Here is a 19,732-nt window from a genome sequence, read left to right as displayed (position 1 = left end):
GGAGACAGAGGATCTGAAGCAGGCTCTGTGCTGTGAGCAGAGAGCCCCACATGGGGCTCGAACGCATAAATTGTGAGATCATGACCTGAGCTCAAATCAAGAGTCAGCGGCTTAATCGAGTGACCCCTCAAGCACCCCTAGAAAGGTCCTTTTGATTTCTACCACTACCTTATTTGTCAGTAAACATAATTTGGTAATCACGTAAATCTCAGCCCTGTGATATTCCCTCCTTCCTTGCTTAGTCCATTGGCTTACTGTGGAGATGACACGGTTGGATGTAGTCTTATACGTTAACACTCGTGTTACTTTCCCGAAAATCACTGGTCTCCTCCCTTGTGGTCCCCGAAACGCACAGACATAAACCTGGCTGTGTTTTATTCTCCACTCTTTCACCCATCCTCAAGGAATATTCAGATCTTCTTTATTCACTTCCTATTGTTGAATGTATTGTGTTTTACTCATGGGCTGAAATATACTCAATTTTTATAACTACTCAGGTGCAAGTGAAAAAATTGTATTCTCTGTTAACTGGAGTTCTGTGCGATATTTGGGATTGTACAGTTTGCGATCGTAGCATTAGTAAATACCTGCTGTGTTTCTTTTCTCTTGAATTAAGAGTCTTTCTATACTTCTCGTCTCTTCTAGTTTCTGCTTTATGGAAATTGTTGCTTGATCATTAGATATATAGATATTAATAACTGCTGTAACGTCATTGTGAATTCTAGCTTTTGTAACTGAGTGTTTCTTACTTTTACTACAGTTAAAGCTGTATGGCCTGCATTCTCGTTTGTCACGTGCCATCATTTTGATGCGGAAATGTTTGGGGTCAGAGCCCAGGGACAAGAAACAATTCTTGAGATGTCTTCAGTGCAAAAAGTAGTTTTATTAAAGCACAGGGGCAGGATCCATGGGCAGAAAGAGCTGCGCTGGAGTTGTGAGGAGTGACTGCTTATATACTTTAGAGTTGGGGGAGATAAAGACAATGGAAGTTTCCAAAGTTTCCAAAAGGATTTTCGTAAGCTAAAGAAGATTCACGGGATCCTGGAGGCCTGGCTATTGTCAAGCTAAGATTGTTTTTCCCTAATACCATCCTCTGCCAGCCTCAAGTATTTGTCAATGGGCTGCAGGTTATAAGGAAGTTTAATTTTATCTACATTTCCCTTTTGCCTTTGTTCCCCATGGCAATTTTGGCACATTGTTTCTTTTTATATGCTTAAGATCTTTATTCAGTTTTAAATGTTTTTTTTTTTTTTTAGGTTTTTTTTTTGTTTGTTTTTTTCAGATGGATTTATTGTTTTTTTTTTTTTAAATATAATTTATTATCAAATTGGCTAACACTATGCTCTTGATTTTGGGGGTAGATTCCCATGGCTCATCGCTTACATATAACATCCAGTACTCCTCCCAGCAAGTGCCTTCCTTAAGGCCCATCACCATTTATTCCATCCCCCTACCCAACAACCCCACCAGCAACCCTCAGTTTGTTCTCTGTATTTAAGAGTCTCTTAGGGTTTGCCTCCCTCCCTCTCTGTAACGATTTTAGCACGCACATAGAAAAGGCTACTAATAACACCAACAATTTTAACAAAATGAACACACATCTGTAACCAGCGTAGAGACCAAAAGCAGGACGTTAACAAAATGCAGAAAAATACTTGCTCTTTTCTCATTTACTAGCCCCCTTTCACCAAAATTCAAATTCAAATTTGTAATACCAATATTTTCTGTTTTTAACTTTATATAAGTAAAACTATACAGAATATATCTCTTTTATTTGTTTGTTTTCTTTTTTTGTATCTGGCAACTTTTGATCAACATTGTGTTTATAACATTTATTCATCTTGTTGTCACAAATTCCTCTATTCTTTTTGCTGTATGATACTTAATGTATGAATATACCCCAAGTTTTATACATAAAGATGTTGATGGCTTTCTAAGTTTTGTTTTGTTCCGTTTCTTACTTTTCAGGTATTATAAATAATGGCATTTTGAACAATCCTGCATATTGTTTGGTGAACATAAATATTTCTGTTGGTTATATATTTGGGCAAATTTTCTGGTAAATTATGCGTGTGTTCATCTATTTTAGATTTTGTAAAAATATGTACAAAGCAAAGTCTCTCTGAAGAAAGCTCATGCAGCTATGATAATATGAGACATTGTAGGTTTTAAGTAAAATAAAATCACTAAAGATAGAGGATTATTTCACAGTGATACAGGGATTTACCTAATAAGAAGAGATTACAATTCAAATGTCCATTCACTCAACTATAGGCCTTCAAAATAAGTAAAGGAAAAAATCCAGAGCTATAAGAAGAAATAGACAAGTCCTTCATCATTGTGGGAGATTTTAACATACTTTTTTCTTTCTTTTTTTTTTTTTAAATGTTTTTATTATTTATTTATTTATTTATTTTAACGTTTATTTATTTTTGGGACAGAGAGAGACAGAGCATGAACCGGGGAGGGGCAGAGAGAGGGAGACACAGAATCAGAAACAGGCTCCAGGCTCTGAGCCATCAGCCCAGAGCCCGACGCGGGGCTCGAACTCACGGACCGCGAGATCGTGACCTGGCTGAAGTCGGACGCTTAACCGACTGCGCCACCCAGGTGCCCCTAACATACTTTTTTCAATTAATGAATAAATAAGCAATATGATGTCTAAGCTCTAAATGACATAATTTATGTATTTGACCTACTTAAGCTATATAGAATATGACTATCAACAAAATCAGAACATATGTGTTTTTCTGTGCATGTAGAAAATTTACCACAATTGAGTATTTCGTAGATCATAAAGCCAACCACCACAAATTTCAAAGGACTCAAATCTTTCAGAATATTTTCTGTGAGAAAATTAAACTAATTTAGAAATCACTAATTTATTCTTTAATTTTAACTTTCCTGAATCTTTTTGCTTATGTTTCTCATGTTGATAGCACAGTGCTAGGTTTAACTTTGTCATTACATCTATTAATATAATCAATGTGTGCTGCTTCCACTTTGTTATATTTTATGTCATACATATGATATTTTACATCATGTATATGCATATGTATAGATATGGCTATGGTGTGTGTATGTAAATAGATAAATGTTTTTTTCACCATTTAGCTTTGGCTTTAGTAAGGTTTGTATTTTTGTAAGGATTTTTATCTTATAATAAAATCCTTATATATTATTAATCCCCTTTTGATTTGTGTATTTACTGATTACAAATAAATTTCGATGGATTGTTAATGTTCTTTATTCCTCCAACTGTGTGATTGTGTAAGTGACCGAAAGCCGACACACATTATTTCTAGCTCAAAATTAATCCATGTGAAAACAAAGATTTAAAGGTGAGTCAGTGTTTGAATGTGGTCAAACGATTTACCATCTTTGAATATTTGTTCCCTTGTCTCTGAAATCAAGGTATGTGGAATGAATAGTCTTCAAGGTATGTTCAAGCTATGAATGTGTTTTCTATTGGTTTCTGTTCCTCTATTTATTTTTTTAATTTTTTTTTTCAATGTTTATTTATTTTTGGGACAGAGAGAGACAGAGCATGAACGGGGGAGGGGCAGAGAGAGAGGGAGACACAGAATCAGAAACAGGCTCCAGGCTCTGAGCCATCAGCCCAGAGCCCGACGCGGGGCTCGAACTCACGGACCGCGAGATCGTGACCTGGCTGAAGTCGGACGCTTAACCGACTGGCCACCCAGGCGCCCCTCTGTTCCTCTCTTTAAAGCAAATAATACACAGGGATTTTAATGTCTTGATTCAAATTTTGGTATCACCCTGCCATCTAGTGGATATTCTATTTGTATCACTTATAAGAAAAAGACAACTCAGAGTATTTTGACCACATGAAAAAAATCTACCAATTACAATGTAATTTCGTTGAAAAAACACAAATAGATGATAATCAAATCTGCGATGTTGGGGGTAATTGAAACCAACATTTCATTCTCATTACGTCAAACTAGGACCAACTTTTTAAAAAATTAACTCTTGTGTAATAAGAAATAATACTGGACTAGGATTTAAGAGATCTTAACTCTTTCATCTTTTCTGAAATATATGCCATACTGGAGACTCAGCTTAGATCAGGGAAAGATGAAGAAAACTGCCTGTAATTACATTAATTGAGGTTTATCTTAGATACAGAATATTAGTCACGGGCATATAATTTATACTTTTTGTTCTATATACCTGTATATCATAGATGGATATTGGAGGCTATTTTGAACTGAATTTCTAACTTGTTATGATATGCCATATTTATACACTTACATGTGCTTGCTTGAATAGTCCCCTCATTTATAGATAATAAGTAACAGAGATTGAATTGAACCAAATCCTTAAGGTAGCAAGATTAGAAAATGTCTATTTAATTATTATAATAGTTACTTTTATTGGAAGGGCAGTTAAGCCAACCTGTGAGATAGGTGTAGGTTATGGGTTTTGAGAAGAATAAAGACAATTTAAAAACAACAGGGGCGCCTGGGTGGCGCAGTCGGTTAAGCGTCCGACTTCAGCCAGGTCACGACCTCGCGGTCCGTGAGTTCGAGCCCCGCGTCAGGCTCTGGGCTGATGGCTCAGAGCCTGGAGCCTGTTTCCGATTCTGTGTCTCCCTCTCTCTCTGCCCCTCCCCCGTTCATGCTCTGTCTCTGTCTGTCCCAAAAATAAATAAACGTTGAAAAAAAAAATTAAAAAACAACAGCGTATTTTGAGAACTCCAAAAATGAAGTGATTTTAGTGAGAGCTCTTACCCAAAATGAGGATTAGTCACAGAATAGGAGAAATACAGAAGGACGTTATGGAGTTTTATCTGCATTCTTCCTCTTGAATCACACCCTTCATTCTACTTACATTAAAGTTTATTTATTTATAGTCCCTACTAATACCCTATTAGTGAAATTGAGCAACCCAAGGACTCTAAAAATCATTCATGCTATTCTGGTTTTGGACAGTATAGAGAGAAAGTTCTTGTTTTTTTTTGGTTCTAAAATTGTTTTCCCTGTGGTTTTCAAATTAATGGAATTAATTTTCTCTCTTGAAGACGCAAGAAACAAGGCTAGTCTTTTATTTTTATTTTTTTTTTTACATTTTAGCCTTGAAATATATAAACATCATTGGTCAGAGTCCCTTTTTATTTTTCTTCTGTATTTCAGATGTCTTCAAGCCCTTGACTGGTTTATGAGATATATATATATATATATATATATATATATATATATATACACATAGGTATGTATATATGTATAGATGATATAGATATAGATATATAGATATCACTGTTAACTACTTGACTTTGTAGAAACCTATACAAATACCAATGATTATTGGGAAATGACGGCCTACCTGCATTGAGATGCCATCAAGAGCATTCTGCTCCCTTCCAAACTAGAATGAAAACAGGAGTTACCTGTATCTGTCTACATGATCTATTAGTGCAGCCAAATTGAATGCTGTGATTATATTAGAACTACATCGGTTTCATTCACAATGCTTGTACCTTTTTACAAACAAGCTCTTCATTATTCCACTCTTGTCCTATCAGCATGGAACCCTATTACAAGGTTCAATGACCTACAGTGTTTCCAATTACATTCTTTATACCATTTGGCCCCTCTGATTCTCCAATCTCATCTGCTATGCTACCTGCATAAATTCTATTTCTAATTGATAGAAACGTAAGCATCCAAATTCCTACCTTGGCTCAGGCTGCCTCTTCTGATTGAAAAGCTTTTGGTTTTCTCTCTTGTCCCTGTAATTCTTTTTTTTTTTTTTTTAAGTTTATTTATTTTGAGAGAGAGAGAGAGCCAAGGAGGGGCAGAGAGAGAGGAAGAGAGAATCCCAAGCAGGCTCTGTGCTGTCAAAGCAGAGCCTGATGAGGGGCTCAGTCTCACCAACCATGAGATCATGACCTGAGCCAAGAGCTAGTGTTGAACGCTTAACCGACTGAGCCACCCAGGTGCCCCTGGTCCCCGTAATTCTATTCTAACATTATAGTTCATCCCGAAGTTCAAATTCCTATTATGATTTTGCCAATCAGTAAAAATCTTGGACTTTATTTAATTATTTCAGCTTCTGAAGAGTACCCCTAATGTACTCAATGAAAGCTTAAAGTAAAAACCAAACCAAAGTGAAACAAAACCGAAAAACCTTACGCATGGTGATGACGTAGAAAAGTGCAGTGTCTTCTTTTCAAGTTCTTGTTCCTCTCACAATACTTACATTATAATAATCGCATTATTATAAGCCACAATTTGGAAGCAGCCTAGGTCTCTCTATAACTACTCAGAGAACATCTGCCTACCGATCCGGAGATAACTTTGGAACTTAGGCAATCAAGTAATAAATTTCTATTGCGTGGTTTAAGAAACTACATCCCACAAACCAAATCTGATTTTTTTGTGTTTTTTTTTAAATAAAATTTTATTAAAACAGAGACATGCCTATTGAGTTGTGTATTGCCTATGACCGCACTCATGCTACAACACTGAATAGTGGGGCTTGGGACTATATGGTTCACAAAACCTAAATTATTAACGCTATGGCTTTTTATGAGAAAAGTTTGCTGACATGTTCTGTTACAACAAGTCACTGAGATTGAGATGTTTATATGTTAAGATATGATAGCTTCTTAAATAATAGATATATTACTCTTTCCATAAACCCAGATTATAAACTGAAAAATAGAGTAATAGTTTTTTTTTTTAATTTCAATAATAAGTGTAAACATTGAACAGTATTGTGGTCACATTTGGAAGAGTAAAGCAAACTGTCTCAGCTTAAGAAAACCAATGGTTTTCATAAAAATGAAGCTTGTGATACAATGTTAAATTTTTAAAAGGATAATGAACAATATAACTAATATGATTCTTACTGCATAAATTTCATAACCCAATACATACGGATAAATATATAACCTTATATAGAGAGTAATTCACAAGTACCACAAAGAATAAGAGTAGTTATCTCTGGATTGTCGCATAGCAGCTGATTTTTCTTTTTGACATGGAGGCATTTGACAGGTATTTAAAGACAAAATGTAGGGTCTGTTTCAACATTTTTAAAAGAGCACTGGATTAAAGTTCATGATGAAATGATTCCCCAGTCTTCAGAAGAAATTATATGCAACTAAAATATCACATGGGACATTACTTCACTTAATTGCTTTGTGTCTGCTAAGGCAATACTTCCATCATATTCTCGAGGGTTGACATCCCTAGGGTCTTGGTGGAATATATGCAAGATAAGTTTAGTGTTAGGATTCAGCTTTCTGATCTCCCTTTCTCTCTGTCATCTCTGAACTTATTTTTAATAGATTAGAGGAAAATTCATTTCTCTGAAATATTCATTACAATATACTGTAGACTTCTTTGACTATTTTTTCAGGTTTGTTACTTTTTTTTTTTATTATTTGAATTCTCAGCAGGAAGTTTTCTGGAGCCCATTGATCACAACAAAGAAGCTTCAGTAAATGAGTAAGCCCAATTATTCTGCGCTCCGGTGAGTTGATTCCATTCTTATGTATTTTAGTTTAGAAAGAAAATAGTGTGTTCCAATAATCTTTGTAGGAGACAAACACATTTGTAAATCCAGGCATCCTGATAACTAACTAACTAACTAACTAACTCAGTTCTTTATCTCTAACAACATTTATTATTATTCACTGACCTACATCACTAAGAAGTTATTTTCAGCTTTATTGCACCACAGTATTCTCATCTTTCTCTTTATAAACAAATTGAATTTTAATAACAATAAGAATTATACGTTGCAATATATCATTTGTGATATGTGATACTCCTCAAAATAATTCTCAGAAAAAAAGAACAATTTTGAGGACGAGGCCTATATTTTATGATTTTACAGTTGCTAAATGCCTATTATGGTGTTGAACACATAGTAGAGATGCAATGAGAAAGCATGATAGATGTCACTAGAGAGGAGGGAGAGGGTGTGCATAGCACCTTATGTGCTCATTCAGCTGAACGTGCTGGACACTTCCTGGAGCCAAATGGGGGGCTGTGAACTTTGACCCCAAGGCTTCTGGTATAAATATAAGGAGTGCCGGAGGTGGAGTGGAAAGCTACATGTGTGGAAAAGATACATGGGTAAGAATGAGCTAAATATACATCAGAAATCATAGTTATCTTCAAATTTTTGTATTTGAGTAAATTGACACACAATATTACATTAGTTTAATTTCAGGTGTACAACAGAGTGATTCAACATCTCTATATGTTGTGCTGTGCCCACCACAAATGTATTACCATCTGTCACCATACACAAAATATCGTACAATATCACACCACATCATACATCAATGGACCTAGAAAGTATCATGCTAATGAAATAAGTCAGACCGAGAAAGACAAATACCATTCAATGCCACTCATATGTGGCATGCCAAACAAGACAAAACAAAACAAACAAAACTAAAAGCCAAGTAAGTAAACTAACAACAACAACAACAACAAAAACAGATTCAGATTCAACAGATTCAACAAAAACTCTCTATGAATACAGAGAACAAAACTGATGGTTGCCAGAGGGATGTGCGGGGGCAGGCTAGGGACAAAATGAGTGAAAGGGGGTGGGAGATACAGTCTTCCAGTTACATTTATTTTTGATGGTGATGCTATCCTCCTCAGTTCTGAATTGCTCAGGCTTTCCTACCACAGACAGAGGGAACTAATACAAATTTTGGGAGAAGTGTGTTCAATTCTGGAATTGGCGCTTACTGAGTTTTACATTAAATTGAAAAATACACTCAGGAAATGATAAAAAATGTGGTGGAAGATGAAGTCACAAGTATCAAAGGACTCTTAAAAGAGCAATTGAAGAAGAAAAAGTGCAGGGGAATGGGAATGATGTCTTTATATATATGCTTCCCTTCATACTTCTAAGTGCTATATCTGGTCCTAGAGGATAAAACCGGAACAACTGAATGAAAAGCACGGAGAATTTCATTTTGCCTGATAATACGGCATAGAATTTTCACTGAATTCTATGTGGAATGGCCTTCCTTGTTGTGCCTTGTGCTATTGTAGATTTCAGTAAGTGGTCAGGTAGTGGGTTTTAGAGTAACTAATTACACTGGCAGAAAAAGGCAGTTTAGGCATTTTGGAGGAACACAGGACAATTTAAGAGAACAATTCATTGCTTCCTTTCTTCCCTCAAAGGTCCTCGTTTTATGCTAATTCAGGAAGTTCAGGATTTTCACTATTTCTGCTTGTTTTGTAGGACTTAAGATGTGTCTCCGTGCATTGTGTGTGGTGGTGATTTAATAGGCATACCTAACTTTTTTACTATTATTATCAACTTTTACCCCAATACATGTGTATTATATGCCCGAGTTTACTCTTTCACATGCTCGTATATTTATTTATTCAATAAATGTTATTGAGTGTCCACTCTGGTTCTGGTGTCCCAAATTTGTTTTCATGAATTTTATTTTGCCGTGGAACAGACAATGATAAATGTTAAATGATTTTTTAAAAAGTAAGATGCAATTATGTCACAAATGTGGATGAAATTTGTATTTTGAGGGCTTATACTTCTTATAATGGCCCCGAGAGTATGACCGTGGCCATGAAAAAAGGGTCAAGTGGAGAGAAAGATTTTGTAAGAGATAAGAAATTAAGAGAAAATGGTATTGGAAGGATTATCTTTATGTCTATGAAATCAACTCAATACAAAAAAAAAAAAAAAAGAAAAAGAAAGAAAGAAAAATCCCTAGTCAAATAACAACCACACTGTAATACTTCAGGAAGCAGGTGGTAATCTTTGGAGGTTTTGAGGTAGACTAAGTTTGATGATAATCTGGTAAAAAGATTTCCAGCATAAAAAAATAGCCTGCACATATTGTAAATAAGTTTATTTCTATCACACATCTCATGAAATATCTGATATTACAATGCACCAAGAAAAGGTAATAGATTTTCACAATTTTCCATACTTAGGGAAATGTGGCTGACCAAGTGTGCTACTTTCCTGTAGGACATAGCTAGAATGTGGGGAAAGAAATGTGTGACGGAGTATAAGAAGTTTCCTGGAAAGGGAATTCAAAAATAATTATAGCAACAATAGTAAAAAAGTGTAATCTGGTCATTTCTCTGGATCATTAATTTTCTTTTGAGTTCTAAGTTCCCATAGACAGGTTAGAAGGGAAGAGATTGTAGAAATTTATGATATGTATGTCTACCAAGAGAAACATTTTTTTGTTATTAAACATTTTTAAAGTTTATTTATTTATTTTTGAGAAAGAGAGAGAGAGAGAGAGCACAAGTGGGAGAGGAGCGGGGGAGGGGGGAGACACAGAATCTGAAGCAGGCTCCGGGCTCTGAGCTGTCAGCACAGAGCCTGACGTGGGCTCAAACTCATGAACTGCGAGATCATGACCTAAGCCAAAGTCGAATGCTCAACTGACTGAGCCACCCAGGTGCTCCTAAGACCAGCATTTTAACTGAATTCTGATTCATGAAATAAACCAGACTGGTCTTTCTCATGAAGTCACCTGCCTCTGAAGATACTGGGTCTGATCATTCAAAATATATCAGGGGCAATTCTATTTTTGTTCTGTCTCTCTTGACTGCCGTCTTTTATTATTCTATTTGTACAAATTTCATATTTACCCTGTAATTGTGATATTAGTAAATTCTAACTTCAGTTTTCTTTTGTTGTCTTTTTTTTTTTTCAGTAAATCCTAACTTTAAAAATAAAGGCTGAAATCAAGTATTTTCTACAAGACTATTTATGGATAATCACTGTTTCTCCTTATTGCCTCATTTTAACCTTCCTTATCTGGATTTTGTTTCTGACTTTTCCGCATCAACTTTCTTGTTTTGTCCACAGGAACCAAGAAAACCAGAGTGCTGAAGTCACTTTCATTCTCTTGGGCTTCTCAGAATATCCAGAACTCCAGATGCCCCTGTTCCTGGTATTCCTGACCATCTACACAGTCACTGTTTTGGGAAATCTGGGCATGATCATGATTATCCAGATCAATCCCAAACTCCACACCCCCATGTACTTTTTTCTCAGCCATTTATCTTTGGTTGATTTCTGTTACTCTACAGTAGTCACACCCAAACTATTAGAAAACTTGATTGTGGAAGACAGAACCATCTCCTTCACAGGCTGCATCATGCAATTCTTCTTTGCGTGCATATTCGTGGTGACAGAAACCTTCATGTTGGCCGTGATGGCATATGACCGATTTGTGGCAGTTTGTAACCCTCTTCTGTACATAGTTGTCATGTCTCAGAAGCTTTGTTCCTTGTTGGTGGGTGCATCATACTCCTGGGGTATAGTGTGTTCCCTGACTCTTACTTACTTCCTACTGAAATTATCCTTCAAAGGAAATAATATCATAAATAACTTTGTCTGTGAGCATGCCGCCATCATCTCTGTATCCTGCTCTGATCCCTACATGAGCCAGAAGATTATTTTAATCTCTGCCACATTCAATGAAATAAGCAGCCTGGTGATCATTCTGCTCTCCTATGTTTCCATTTTTATCACTGTCATGAAGATGCCTTCCACTGGGGGGCGCCACAAGGCCTTCTCCACGTGTGCTTCCCACCTGATCGCTATCACAATCTTCCATGGGACAATTCTCTTCCTGTACTGTGTTCCCAACTCCAAAAGTTCATGGCTCATGGTCAAGGTGGCTTCTGTCTTTTACACTGTGGTCATTCCCATGCTGAACCCACTGATCTATAGCCTCAGGAACAAAGATGTGAAGGAGACAGTCAAGAAGTTAATCAATACCAAATTATCGTGACACATTATGTAAAGTGGCTTGTCACATAAAGACTTTTGAGTTAGTACACATGACCATTTGACCACCTACGTAAATCTTCAATTCCTTTTTAAGTCATTGAAGATTGAGTTTATAGAGTTACCCTGAAAACATATGGTTTATCGTGGGGAAGGATACATCAAATGTAGTCTAGTCAATTAAGAGCTGATCAACACTCACACACTAATTTTAAAAGTAATATTTCTTCAATTTTACACAAGGAACATTGATACATTACAAATACAAAGAAGGCGTATCTCCGCCCCACTAAAGTTCAGAACACTGCTTAGAAAAATTGTATTTAATATAAATTTTATTTTCTCTTTTTGTATACAAAATATGAAAATAAAAATTAATAACTGTATAGTTCAGAAACAGCTTTTGCTAAATCTAAATTTATCATTCCTGCTCATCTTGCGTTGTGAGTTAGCTATTGATGCATAAACACAATGACATAAGATTTTAGTCATATGTTACATTAGGTAATTATTTATTGGTTGGTTGATTGGATAGCCCTGCTAATATCAGAAAAATCATCTTGGTTAACTTGATATCGTTTTGTCTAACTGGACAACTTACTTCCAGTTCATAGATCTGCATGGTGATTGGGTAGCTGTGCTCTGTGGATCTATGGTCCCCTTTGAACCACGGGGCTAGTTAGAGGATTTTCTTGCAGTGTTCACGGCAGAATCACAAAAAAGAACGCGATATAACAAAAGATGCTTCAAGTTCCCTTGTGTATCATGTCTATCAACATTTTATCAGCCAGTGCAAATCACACAGCTGAGCACAAAGTCGATGGTTGCCAAGGTATATCTAAGCTGCAAGACTGAAAAGTTTCATGGCAAAGAGCATGCATACAGGGAGTCATGAAGAACTGGGTCCAATATTTCAATATTCCTGAAGTTTATGGTAAATCTTACTTCGTGGAAAATATCCTTCTCCTGTATTCCAGATAAATATAATATAACTGTCTTAATTTGACAGAACTTTTAAATACATTGGTGCACCATTTGCTTGGCTTAACTACATGACTGTGTTAGTTATTGCTTGCAGATTGTGATTGATGACTCCCAGGAGAGGTAACGTCTTGGTAAATTTCCAAGTAGCATAGTTTCAATCCAACTGCACACTATATTACTGGCTTCGGCCAAATCATGAGGTTTTTATTTCCAAATAAAATATTCCAATTTCCTTTATATAAAGCTTTGCTCTTTATACACCTATTCATCTGATTGTTTAGCAATACGTAACAATATACGAGCAAATCATGATATGTAATTATGGGCTTTTGTGATTTATTTAATTTTAATTCTCTATTAACCAAGTATCAAAAGCATTCAACCAATTCCAGTAGAATACATTTATAGGCTGTGTGTGTATGTTAATACAAATATTTTAAGGATAGAAAAAATGTATTTAGGGAGTGTGTGAAAACAGTATAGAATTAACTATATGTGGCATATGATATAGAGCTTTGGATTTAAGATGTTAACATTTAAAAAATATCATAGATGTGAGGTAAAATGTTATTTTGAAACTAATTGGATTTGTGCCGTGCAGGACAAAATTAAACTCTACAGAAAGATCTCTGAATAACTGCAAAATCTTTTTAAATAGGTTACTGGTTTATTCTGGAAAATGTTTTTGAATGGACACTTATTCACACAAATGTAATACAGAAGTTCTCCAAGAATTTCAAAATTATAATTTTAATCTGAATGTGCACATTTTAAGTGATAAGTGTATGATTACTAATGTATATTATTTCATTGGGGGTTCTATAAAGTCATAGTAATGAGCTATTTATTTCTATGTATGTTATACTCATCTTTAACTTTTTGTTAGTAGTTTGGATAGAGGCAAATTTTTTGTTTGGTTTCTGAAGGCTGTGGCAAGACTCTTGGTAAAGATATTCACAAGATCATCTTGTACAACAAAAAATGTACAGAAGTAATAGCCACTTAATGGAGGAACTGTTATAAGTTGAATGTTGACCACGTTATGTACATATTAATTTTCATATTGTGTTTAGTAATAAATAAGAGTTCAGGAAATGTACTAATGTTGGACAGTTGGCTTATGATATGAATATTTCAGTGGTGATAGGTGATATTTTTATTGTGTATCTGGTATTTCCTACTTCATCATCTTAGATGGAACCTGAAAGAGAAAAAGGAAAGCTACATGGACAATTAGAGGAAGGGATTGTGGCTCTCCTACATCAGTGCTCTGTTTTCTGGATATTACTGCTTAGTTACTTAGTTCATTCAAGTTGAGGATAGTCTTGAAGAAAAAAGTTGCATTCAAAGCACAAGGGATGTGAAAGCAGTCCTGAGCTTGTGCCTCTGATAGAAGCAAAATCCTGGAGTGATTTTCTGGTTGCATTTAGTGTTTATTTCCCTACTGCTATAATTGAAATTCCAGGAAAGCCTTACAAAAATAAAAAAAAAAAAATAAAGCCTTATCTCCAATGTAAATAGCACATTAGAGAAGATATAATTCCAACTTTACATACATTTATCCCAGCAGGCAGAGAAGGGAACACTTTCCAGTTCATTGTAGGCCAGCATCCCCAGATAAGGAAATTATAGAACAACATATCATAAATATGCATGGACAAATATTTAAAAGAACAAATAAAATTTATTGGTATATAAAAAAAGCTAGTACATCATATACAAGAGGGAGTTAATCCGGGAATGCAGGAATGATGTATAATTTGAGTCCATTATTATAATTTGTCCCATGGACAAAATAATGTAGCGAAACATATAGTTACCTCAACAGATGTAGAGAATACTTGATGGAATTAAGCAACTATTCATGATAAAAATACTCAGTAAAGTAGGAATAGAAAGGACAGATTGTTAGAAGGAAGAACTCATTTACTTCTTTCTGGACAATAAGGCATCAATAGTGTGTAAGACTGGAGCACTAGAATTTTAGTTAGGATGAAAACAAACTATTTTCGTTAGACATATTTGAGCTAATTACTGCAGACACTTGAGGCAGAGAGAAAACATAGGGTCAAAGTTCATTTCCTTTCGATAGCTGGCTTCCTTTATATTGAAACAAAATTTTCATAAAATTAACCATATTAGAGTTAAAAATTCAGTGCCATTAAAACATTCACTATAGGGGCGCCTGGGTGGCGCAGTCGGTTAAGCGTCCGACTTCAGCCAGGTCACGATCTCGCGGTCCGTGAGTTTGAGCCCCGCGTCAGGCTCTGGGCTGATGGCTCAGAGCCTGGAGCCTCTTTCCAATTCTGTGTCTCCCTCTCTCTCTGCCCCTCCCCCGTTCATGCTCTGTCTCTCTCCCAAAAATAAATAAACTTAAAAAAAAAAAATCACTATATTATTCAACCAACACCTCTACCCAATTCCAAAATATTTTCACCATTTCAAAAGCAAATGTCATACCCATTAATCAGTTTTTCTACATTCTGCCTCTCCACCCAGAACCCGATAATGACCATTCTGTTCATAATGTATTTATCCATTCTTATATTTCATATCATGCATTTATCCATTCTATATATTTCATATTTCACGAGTGCCTAGCTTCTTTCATTTGTCATGTTTTTAAGGTTCATCCACGTTGTAACATACATTAGTACTTTATTCCTCTATATGGTTGAACAGTCATCCATCATATGTGCATATTACAGTTCATACATCTGTTGAAGTACATTTATTGATAGATATTTGGATTGCTTGACCTTTTGGCGTTTGTGAATAGTGCTATTGTAAACACCTATGTGCAAGTATCTGTTTGGGTGCCTGTTATCAACTGTATTCAGCTACACCTATTCAGTTTTTTCCTAGGAGTGGAATTGCTGGGTACTTGGAATTACCCAAACTGTAAGGTTAAAAGGCCCCATACGCAAGACTACACTCACTTTTGACACAAATTGCAAGTTAGAGGAATCCCCAAAACCACGCTTAGGTTTATTAATTTGCTAACAGTTTTCAAACAACTCACTGAAACTCCCGGTTTATCCAGTGATAAACCACATAAACCAAAATAAGATCAATCATCTGAAGGAAGAAACACACAGAACAGAATCTAGAAGAGATCCCAAAGAGGAGCTTCCAGTGTCCTTGGACATGTTACCATTCCAGCTTCCACGTGTGACAATACACATGGATCATTGGCAATTAGGGAAGATCACACAAGCCTCAGTGTTCAGCTTTTATTACGGTTCTATTACATAGGGTTGATTTATTGACTGTCCACATGGTTGATCTCCCAGCCTCCAGGTTGACTGTAGACAAAAGACCACTATAGGCCAAGATTGACATATGTGGTCAGCCCCAACTTAAGATCAGGTGTGGCACTGGTCATAAACAGACCCTCCTATCAGGTAAGACATAGATCACCTCCAAGAAACTGAGACTAAAAGCCGGACTTGCATTTGTGCGAGACCAATTTTTTTTTTTTTTTTTTTTTTACTACACATTGAGTCTAATAGTCTATTTATGTGAGGAATAACCACACTGATTTCCACAGTGCCTGAACCATTTTGGGCTTCCAAGAACAATGTACAAAAGCTCCAATTACTCTGTATCATCACCAATGTTTGCTACTGTGCATTTTTGTTCCTTTTTAAATTATAGCTCTCCTAGTGAAGAAGTGGCATGTCATTGTGGTATTGATTTGAATTTTCTTAATCACTAAAGACGTTGAGGATCTTTTCATGTGCTTGCGGGGCATTTGTAGATCTTGGGAGAAATGTCTATTTAAATCATTTGCACATTTTCTAACTGGAAGGCTTGACTCTTGGGTGTTTGTTGTAAGAGTTCTACATATGTTGTGGATTCTACTCCATTATCAGATATATGATTTGTAAATCTTTTCTCCTATTCTCTGACTTCAATAATAGTGTGTGTTTTTTTTTGATGCACACAAATTTTAAATTTTTATTAAGTCCAATTTATCTATTTTTTTCTTTTGTCATTTGTGCTTTTGGTCCCGTATTTAAGGATTCATTGCCAACTCCAAGGCTATAAAAATTACGGCTAAGTTTTCTTCTAAGCGTTCTATAGGTTTTGACATTACTTTAGGTCTTTGTTCAATTTTGAGTTAACCACTGTATATGGTATAAAGTAGATGTCCAGGGATGCTGGGTGGCTCAGTCAGTTAAGCGTCCAACTTTGGCTCAGGTCACGATCTCACCGCTCGTGGGTTCAAGCCCCACATTGGCCCTGTGCTGACAGCTCAGAGCCTGGAGCCTGCTTCAGATTCTGTCTCTGTCTCTCTGCTCGTGCTCTGCCTGTCTGTCTCTGTCTCTCAGATATAAAATAAAACATTAAAAATATAAAATAAAACAAAGTCGATGTCCAACCTCATTATTTCACATGTGAATATCCAGTTCTCCTTTCCATCACTTATGGAAAAAATTCCTTTCTCCATTGAATGTTCTTGGGATACTGTTGAAAATCAATGGTTCATGGATATGTGGGTTTATTTCCGGATTCTTAATTCTATTCCTTGTATCTGTGGAGTAAGTTGTGAAATCAGGAATCATGAATCCCCCCATATGTTCTTTTCCAAGATTGTCTTAGCTTTTGGACTCCTTTTAATTCCATATGGATTTAAAAATCAGTTTCCATTTCCATAAAATTACCTTTGGAATTTTGATAGAGATTGCCCTGAAACTGTATATAACCTGTGATGCTATGGCCAACTTAACAACATTAAGTGTTCCATGCTATTGCAGGAGGGACAAAACTTCTCTGCTCATCTTAAATTTTCAGCTAGGCCTTTTTAACAAAAAAGGTTAACAAGAGGGAAACAAAGTTTATTAATGCATGCAGTGCACATCACGTGAGAGAAGTTTAAACATAAAATAATGCAGAGACAGCTTAGAACTGCAGCTTTGATAGCATCTTCAACAAAGAACAATGAATGTGTAGAGAGTCGACAGGACAAAGAAAACAAAGGCTTCCAAGGGTAGCAAACTGTGGGAAGGTCATGGCAAATATGTGCAGGAAAGGGAAGCCTCTTCCACTGTTGGTGGGAATGCAAACTGGTGTAGTCACTCTAGAAAACAGTAGGGAAACTTCTCAAAAAGTTAAAAATAGAACTACCCTATGGCCCAGCAATTGCACTACTAGCTTTTTACCCAAAGGATACAAAAATACTGATTTGAAGGGGCACATGCACCCCAATGTTTATTGCAACATTATCACCAATAGCCAAATCATGGAAACAGCCCAAATGCCCATTGACTGATGAATGGATAAAGAAGAAGTGGTATATATACATACAATGGAATATTACTCAGCCATAAAAAATAATGAAATCTTGCCATTTGCAAAGATGTGGATAGAGATGGAGAGTATTATGCTCAGCAAAATAAGTCAGTCAGAGAAAGACAAATACCATATGATTTCACTCAAATATGGAACTTATGAAACAAAACAGATGAACAACAGAAGGGGAGAAAAGAGAGAGGGAAGCAATCCAGAAGAGACTCTTAAAAATAGATAATAAATTGACAGCTGATGGAGGAGAAGTGGGCAGGAGGTTGGGCTAAATGGGTAATGGGCATTAAGGAGGGCACTTGTGATGAGCACTGGGTGTTGTATCACAAGTGATGAATCACTAAATTCTACTCTGGAAACCAATATTACCCTATATGCTAACTAACTAGAATTTAAATAAAAACTTGAAACAAACAAAAAAAAAGGAAAGTAATGGAGTAAGATTGTTTGCAGATTTCTTTGGGCTGATAAGTGTCTGTCTCTAGTAAAAAGAAAATTTATATTCTGCTTTTTGGCAGAAAAGGGGACGGTACAAAGAGCTTTCCCTGCATTTGTTGCTCTACTTGCCTTCAGCTCAAAACAATTTTTTTTTAATTTTTTTTCAATGTTTATTTATTTTTGGGACAGAGAGAGACAGAGCATGAACGGGGGAGGGGCAGAGAGAGAGGGAGACACAGAATCGGAAACAGGCTCCAGGCTCCGAGCCATCAGCCCAGAGCCTGACGCGGGGCTCGAACTCACGGACCGCTAGATCGTGACCTGGCTGAAGTCGGACGCTTAACCGACTGCGCCACCCAGGCGCCCCTCAAAACAATTTTTTTAATATCAAAATGCATATTTTAGCAGGGCATATTCTGGATTCCTTCCCTATGAATGCACCGTATCTTTTCATTTATTTAGATATTCTTTAATTTGTTTCAGCAATGTTTTGTAGTTGCAGTATACACGTCTTTCACCTCCTTGTTAAATTTATATCTAGGTATTTGATTCTTTTGAGTTTAATTTAAGTGGAATGTTTTTCTTAACTTCCATTGAGGATTGTTCATTTCTGCTATCTAGAAACACCACTGATTTTTGCATGTTTACTGTGTGCTGTGAAACTTTGCTGAAATTGTGTCGACTGAGATGATCATGTGGTTTTACTGCTTTGTTCTTAATGTGGTACATACGTTGGTTGGTTTTCCTATGTGGAACTACACTTGTATTTCTGGAAAAATATCACTAAGTCATGTGATATGACCCCTTCAGGATGCTGTTGGATTCAATTTGCTACCCTTTTGTTGAGGAGTCTACCAAACATTTTAAAAACCGTTAACACCAATCCTTTTAAAACTTTTCCAAAAAGTAGAAGAAAATCTTCCAAAGTCATTTAGTCCAGCACTATTACCCCAATACTGAGGCTAGACAAAGACACTGCAAGAAAATTACAGATCAAGATCCCTGATGAACACAGATCTATATCATTTTTTATGTGTGGATCCTCAGATGTATTGTTTCAGAGACTGCTATCTTTTATCCTTGATTTTCTTATGCATTATATAAATTGGACTCGATAAAAATTGAGCTTCTGAAGGATGTATTTACAGAGTTTTTAACTGCCTCTTCTATGCTTAGAGAATAGAATCATAACCTCAGAAGCACCATGTTGATGGTGAGCCAGGGG

General features: G+C 36.1%; 1 protein-coding gene across 1 annotated transcript; it reads left to right on the top strand.

The window, feature by feature from the left end:
* Positions 1-10,849: 10,849 nt before the first annotated feature.
* On the top strand, positions 10,850-11,782 carry LOC121043837 (olfactory receptor 5D13-like). Its single transcript, XM_040495836.1, has one exon. It carries the CDS (start codon positions 10,922-10,924, stop codon positions 11,780-11,782), a length of 861 nt encoding a protein of 286 aa, XP_040351770.1. The 5' UTR covers positions 10,850-10,921.
* The last annotated feature ends 7,950 nt before the right edge of the window (positions 11,783-19,732 follow it).

This window comes from Herpailurus yagouaroundi, unplaced genomic scaffold, assembly GCF_014898765.1.
Source record: "Herpailurus yagouaroundi ecotype Mexico unplaced genomic scaffold, PumYag 187, whole genome shotgun sequence".
NCBI lineage: Eukaryota > Metazoa > Chordata > Mammalia > Carnivora > Felidae > Herpailurus > Herpailurus yagouaroundi.
The sequence above is the reverse complement of the archived record's forward strand: the minus strand, read 5'-3'. Positions and strand labels throughout refer to the sequence as shown.

Coding starts and splice junctions, on each gene's coding strand:
- LOC121043837 (XM_040495836.1), top strand. CDS start 10,922: ATGCCCCTGTTCCTGGTATTCCTGACCATCTACACAGTCACTGTTTTG.